Source organism: Penaeus japonicus, unplaced genomic scaffold (genome assembly GCF_977035675.1).
Source record: "Penaeus japonicus unplaced genomic scaffold, GWHDUDI00000001_assembly GWHDUDI00000018, whole genome shotgun sequence".
NCBI lineage: Eukaryota > Metazoa > Arthropoda > Malacostraca > Decapoda > Penaeidae > Penaeus > Penaeus japonicus.
Genome location: NW_028234420.1, coordinates 3042777 through 3050276, shown reverse-complemented (window position 1 = coordinate 3050276; position 7500 = coordinate 3042777). Strand labels below are relative to the sequence as shown.

At 38.0% G+C, this 7500-nt stretch overlaps 1 protein-coding gene across 1 annotated transcript in view; it reads left to right on the top strand.

Moving 5' to 3' along the window:
- Positions 1 to 5364, top strand: part of LOC122258768 (methylosome protein WDR77) — a 14127-nt gene extending 8763 nt beyond the window's left edge. Inside the window, exons 5-8 of the mRNA XM_043024935.2 lie at positions 3717 to 3889; positions 4261 to 4456; positions 4621 to 4698; positions 4951 to 5364. Coding sequence (XP_042880869.1) covers positions 3717 to 3889; positions 4261 to 4456; positions 4621 to 4698; positions 4951 to 5065 — 562 coding nt within the window. The 3' untranslated portion in view covers positions 5066 to 5364. The remainder of the gene's footprint in view (positions 1 to 3716; positions 3890 to 4260; positions 4457 to 4620; positions 4699 to 4950) is intronic.
- The last annotated feature ends 2136 nt before the right edge of the window (positions 5365 to 7500 follow it).

The window sequence follows — 7500 nt, the reverse complement described above, 5'->3', positions numbered from 1 at the left end:
AGCCCAGGATCAAGGCTAGTGCGCCCGAGAATCCCGAAGCGTTAGGCTTGTGAAAAATACCCGCATTCCGACCATTTAGAGCTGGAATAGCCCCGGTGTATAAGGATTAACTGGTCCAAGTTGGAATCTGCTTATGTGTGGTAAAATGGCTTAGGGTGATAAGAACATGGCAGAAACAGTTTTTTTTGTTTATTGCTAAACTTGAACAGTAGAACGTTGGAGTGAGGGCTGCTCCTCCGAGAAGAAGTGAGGTGTTATGCCTCTGCTCCCTGAGAGGAGAGACTACCACAATGTGTGATTTGTCTAAGGATATGCGTGAATCATATGTTTTCTTGTGACTTGTGACATTTCAAATGTGATAAGGGAAGTGTTGCATCATTACATAACTGTGCCAAAATGGATTTCACCTAACATCCAAAACTGAGATGACACCACTTCCTTCTAGCACCAGCAGGAGAGAGAGCCTTAAATGGCACCCATCCACAGTCTCTAGCAAGCACTATCTTTATAAAACGACCTCTTGCTCTAAAGTACCACTGATGAAAGATGTGCAGACAGAACAAGAAGAGGAAGGTGACTGAAACCATACCCAGTGTCTAAAATGTGCTCCTGTGCCAATATGGATGCCTTTTACTGTGGAACCATCTGGTAGCTCAGTGGTAGCGTGTCGACTTCATATCCCCATGGTCGGCAGATCAAGTCCCGTCCAAACTTGTGAGTTTCCACTGTCACCTGGCGGTTACTGATGTAGCTGGGCACTGCGTTGGGTAAGGACCAAGCTCAGATCGAGTCAACACTCGTTGGCACTTTCTCTCACGAGTCAGCACACACTGACACAGGCGGGCTCACCTAAGCGCATACAAGCCTGGCGTAGCATATGCTCTGCAAATCTGGCTTATCCTTATCCTTATCTGTGGCACTCAGTCACAACCACAGGTTTCCTTCCCCTTCCCTACCTCTTCATGTTATCTTCATTGTAGATGGTTATATGTTTCATATTTGTTCATGACAGCACACAAATATGAAAAAATAAAGTTGCTTTTTGTTCTCCCATAAAACAACAATACTTCTGATATGGATCATTTACTACAATTTTAGTCTACTGCTGCATTGATTGAGCCTGTCATATGGCACATATAAGTCTGTAAACATAATAAAACACACAACACACTCTTTTTTATAATGAGTGACTGAAAAAGAGTTGGAAGATACAAATTATGTTGCTTCAAGCTGCCTTGCTCTGAAATAAAACCCATCCTGGAGACTGGGCAAGCGAAGTCTATCCCCCGTCCGCAATGGGTTAAAACCACCAAGGGCTCAATTACTAGAGTTACTAAGCTTCACCTCTTTGGACAAATAGAGAATAGATATTGTAAATATATCCTAAAATTATTGGCATATTCCCTAGTTTTGTATGCACTCCGCTCCCATTTATCCTGCATGCTGCAAGTAATGTAGTTCCTCTGCTGGAGTGCTGATAACTTAGACCAAACAATCAGTTTTAACCCATTCGCGCCGGATGACGTGCTGACACGTTTTATTTTTTTGCGTCAGACGCGGGTGACAAGTTATCTGGGCAAGGCTGGCGCTCGGGGTGAGCGAGCGGGCAGTCCAGGCTTGCTGCTTGTGCGCCCAAGAGTCTCGAGGCGTTAGGCTTATGCTTTCGAAAACCCCAGCATTATGACCATTGAAAGCCGGAAACGCCCCGGTGTGAGTCGGTTAAAAAATCTGTACTTGTTTATCATTTGATTTCTTTCATTATTCTTATGGAATTTTCCACCGAAAATGAGATAAGTTTTGTTATTTATGGTCATTACTGCTTTATCTCCTCCGACAAAGTTATACATTTTCTGTTTACGTCCTTAACCCGTTAATGACGGGGATAGATTTTCTTACCCAGGCTCCAGGATGGGTTTTATTTCAAAACAAAGTAGCTTCACGCAACATACCCTGACTTTTCCCACCCTCTTTTAGTCACTCATTGTAGAGCTAGAGCCTTTTTTTTTTTCTTAGAGACTTATATCTGTCATATCACAGGCTGTATCAATTCTTCAGTTGACTAAAATTGTAGTTCAGGGTCCATATAAGGTTTTTTCTTTTCTTTATAGTCAGTGTGATAGAAGTATTGCTGTTTTAGGGGAGGACAAAAATCAACTTTTATTTTTTCGTATTTGTGTGCTGCCATAAATGAATGTGAAACATATAACCATCCAAAATTAAGATAAGGTGAAGATGTAGGGAAGAGGAAGGAAACTTGTGCTTATGACTGTGAGTGCCACAGTAAAAGGCATCCCTACTGGCACAGGGGCACATTGTAGACATTGGGCATGGTTTGAGTCACCTTTCTCCTCTCGTTCTGCCTGCACATGTTTCATCTGCGGTACTTTATAGCAAGAGGTCGGCAACTTGCTATGTGCCATCGCTCTATAGAGATAGTGCTTGCTAGAGACCGTGGATGGGTTCTATTCAAGGCTCTCTCTTCTGCTGGTGCTAGAAGAAAGTGGTGTCATCTCAGTTTGGATGTTAGGTGAAATCCATTTTGCAATCTGCAATTGCATGTAGTAAATGAAAATCATAGATTGTATGCTATATACCATGACATAGATGACAATAGTCATCATTGCATTTTTGACATTGGGGGAGAGAAGATTGCTGTTTCTTTATTGTACTATGAGTAATAACTCTGTTTAGTGACAAGTGATGACCATTGCAATTATAATTGCCATAATTGCTGTAATATTCATCAGAATAGGTTTAGTCTAGAATCCCAAACATAGATGGCACTAACAGCAGCAGGAATAAATGGCACTTATTCGTAGTCATATATCATTCATAGCAAGCACTATCTTCAGAGAGAGATGAAACACAGCAAAATGATATCATCCTTCTCTAAATTACCAGTGATGTAGAATATGCAGGCAGAATGAGAAGAGGAAGATGACCCAGACCATGTCCAATGTCCACACTGTGCCCCTGTGCCAGTCCAGCTGCCTTTGCTGTGGCACTCCCAGTCCTATGCACAGTTTTACTTCCTCTTCCCCATCTCTTCATGTAATATCAGCTGTGGATGGATTTTTCTTTCATATTTGTTTTTGAAAGTCCATGAATGCAAATAAAAACAAGTTGCTCTTTGGCCTCCCATAAAACAGCAATACTTCATACTGAGTATAAAGAACATCATGAGCTGAAATGGACCCTATACTACAATTTTAGACTACTCCAACATTGATAAAGCCTGTTATATTACTCAAAAAAAGACAAACACAAATATGGCTCTGTTATAACAAATTGAATGGAAGAGAGTGTGAAAGGTTGCGATATGTTGCTGAAATAAAACCCATCTGGGGTACCTCACAGGTGACAAGCAAATTTATTCCTGTCTGCAATGGATTAACCCTCTCTGGACGGGTGGTACACTATGGTACTGCGCATTCAAGGCCCATTCACTGGGTGACGCCATATGACGTCGTTTATTTAACTGATTTAGGCCTATGCGTTCGAGAGCCCTGGCATTGTAACATGCAAGGCTGGAATGCCCCCGTCGTGACTGGGTTAATATAGAAAGAAATAATTCAGGGTATTTTAATTTATATTAAAGTGCAAGTAAACAATTTTCCATCATTATAGCTATTCACTTTAGAACATTATTACTTATTGAATTTTTGTCATCACTGAAGTCAGAATATAATATTTGATTGTTTATTATTTTCTTTCAGTATAAGAATATGGGACTCCCATACTTCAATTGTATCCCGCCTGTTAAGTGTAGCACACTCCCAGCAGGTGACTGGTCTTGCCCCACATCCTTCCAATGACCAAGTATTTCTTTCTACTGGAATGGATGGCAACGTGCTGCTCTGGGACTTGAGATTACAAAAACCTGCTTCATGTAAGGAATGATCATAGCATAGTATTAGGCAACCCTGATTTATTGAAATTATGTATTTTTGCCTCAATTTTAATAACTTTTTTTTAGTGGATAATAGATTAACTTATTGTCTTTAACATTTAGTGCTGATGTTATCTACATGAACAGGTTATATGCAGGTGAACAAGATCATTTTGGGATTTAGGTAAAGTGTGGTATATGTTATATATTCATCATCTGTTAAGGTGAATGACTCACTTTGCATCCTTTTAAATCAAAGTCACCTAATGGCCAGTTTAAAGACTAATGTGCTATTATTTAGGTAAGATTCATGGAGAAACAATGCATTTTTCATAGGCTCTTAAGTCTGGATATATCTTTTCATTTACAAGGTGTTTACCGTGACTGGGACGACAAACCAGAGTGCGTTGTGTGGACTGGGACAGGAGAAGCAGGTGGTGAAGGCTACTTAGTTGGGGTACAGAGTGGTGCATTAGTTTTACGGAACACGGCAAACCTTAGTTACAACATTACAAGTTTCCAAGCACTAAACAGACCACTTTATAGGCTAGCAGCTAACCCAGAAAGGTAAGCAGTAATGCTTTTGATTGCTATGTTAAGAATGTGACGAAGTATCACAAATATCATTGAAATAATACTGATATCTGGTTTTACAAATCCAAGTTACAGGGAAGTTTTATTTTCAGAAATTGATATTACTTTCAGTTCTTAAATAGAAGTTTTATTTTCAGACCAAGCCAAGTAGCTATTTGTGGAAATGATTGTAAAGTTATTGTGGTGGATGTCGACAGTGAAGCGATCAAAGCAAGGTATACAGTTGTTATTGAACTTTGTAGATTTTGTCCCTTGAATGTAGTCTTTATAATTTTTTTAGTGATATTTAGCTGCCTTATTGTATTTTTGATTGTATATGAGATATAATGTTTATTGCATATTTTAAGTGTCACCTTAATTATAGTTTTTAGATTTATTTCTATATTACTAACAGTATCATAATGTTACTTCTTATTGTTTAAGCATGAGACCATATTGGCTCACCTTCTTTCATTTATTTAATTCAGATATGAGGATGAGCGGCACAATGACTTCATTCGAGGCCTGGCTTGGAAGGACGGAAATACCTTATTTACTTGTGGTTGGGATAAAGCAGTTCACGAGCATATCATATGTAATTAGTTTCCAGTGATATAAAAAGACTACACTTTAATTTGATGTTAAGCTAAAAGCTCATTGTAGAAGTACTGATAGATAATCAGTACAGATTGCAAGTTCAGTCTCTTTTCTCTCCTCACCATTTTTTTTTTTTTTTTTTCTTTCCTCCTTCCTTTTTTTTTATTTGAGGGAGATTAGCATTTAATTTCCTTAATACAGAGTCTCTCAACAACCAGGGATGAATTGATTTTTTAATGTGAATTTACATTTGTAGAAAAATTAATAAATGTCTGTCACAGTCGAATGGTACAGACACCTCTTAATGTGTGTGTTCCTTCATAAACCTAATCTTCAACACTGAAATGTCACATATATCATTTGGTTATATACTTGGCCTTCAATAATGAAATTTGATATTCATTTTTTTCAAAGATATAATATACTGAAGAGACTACATTTATCAATACTACAGTAAGGGAACTTCTCTACTAAAAGCACTGGAAACTGAATGTGAGTACAGATGACCTGATAGAGATTTGTCTTGGATAAATTCAGACTAGGGTAGCTAGCATTGTATAGAAAGCTATTACTGACCATGATTGATACAATATTTCAAATTCAGAATATTTGAGATAGAAATTACAGTTAGGGAGAGTCAAGCAATTTTGAAAAAAATATAATAGGGCAAAAATGTGAATGAGTTTTTATTCATCAGAAGATTCATGCATCAAACATCAAGACTAATAGAGTAAAAGAGTAAAATCCTTTAGACCTCTTCATGTCATCTGTATAGCAGCTTAAAGCCTCTTAATAAAAAATGCTAAAATATATATAAATAATTGACCATCACATATACCATTTTCAAATCAGATTTCTTTTTCCTTAGATGAGAAGGGAACAGTAAAGGATTTAGAGACTTGCAGATACTTTTTACCTAATTCACGCTTAACCCAATGGTGACGATGTAGTGACACACTGTTGTACCTGATGACGGGGTGACACACCAGTGTGACGTCCCCGAGGCGATATTACTTAGGCCCGGCGTAGGGGGTTGCCAGTTTTCGTCAGGCCCATTGGGATCACCCACGACATGGCACGGGTGTACAGCATGTCGTACCCCCTTGCCATTCAAAAGGTCCAGTTGGCCGGGACGGTTCACAGTATTGTGGCCAGCCATTCAATGATTTAGCCTACTCAATTCGAACTGCCCTCCGCATTTGATATTCAGGGCTAGAATTCCCCCGTCGGGGATGGGTTAATGGCGTGCTATCACATCATGGAAATATTTTGCTCCTGTGAGATGACATCCTATCGCATCAGGAACACTCCCTCTAAATACATGTTTTGCATAGTTATGTATGTATATACTCATTTCACGTGCATTTCTATAGACACATTGTTCTTGACTTATCAAAAAAAAAAAAAAGTGGAGCGCTCTGAGAAGTGTAGTGCAGAGAGATCTAGCACTTAGTGGAGGGAGTAGTATCAGGCAAATAATTGGCACGAATGGGTTAATCTCTTGATATTTATGAATGTGTCCATATGTAGATGCATGTTGATAAATAATTCATTTTTTATGCATTTGAATGAGTTATGATTCTGTCACTTAAAAGGAGTAATATATCCAGCAATATATAACAACTAATATTGAACCTCTGCTGTTACTAAATAATTTGCTTTATATAAATTCATATAGTTAGTGAGGGCACAATCTTTTGAAATGAATTTAACAAAAATAGACATTGTATTATGGCACACATCTCTGTGAATATACAATAAAACTACTAAACTGTCCTTTTAAGAAAAAGTCTCACACAATTCACTAATGACACTTCATGTAAATCAAAATGATTCAGTTTTTATGTTGAAACTATTTGTATAAGATCATTGTTTTAAAGTGAAATTTAATTATGCATGTTTACTAGGTAAATTTGCTGTTATATAACAATAAAGAACACTGCAAGTGTAAAAGCAAACCAAATGCATTTTATTTTTTTAGTTTAATACTTCTACACACCATGCATTTTTTTTTAATTGCTTTAATTTTCATCATTTTCACATTTTATTATTGTAGAATAATACATACCAGAAATAAGTGATGAAAATTTGAATAAAAACATGCACTCCAAAGCATGGGTACACAAGTGTGTTCGCATGCACACACACACACACACACACACACACACACACACACACACACACACACACACACACACACACACACACACACACACACACACACACACACACACACACAACACACACACACAAACACACACACACACACACACACACAAACATAAACATAAACATAAACATAAACACAAACACAAACACAAACACAAACACTTAACCACACACACACTACACACACACACACACACACACTACACACACACAACACGGACACACACCCCACACACACACAACACACAACTCACACACACACACACACAACA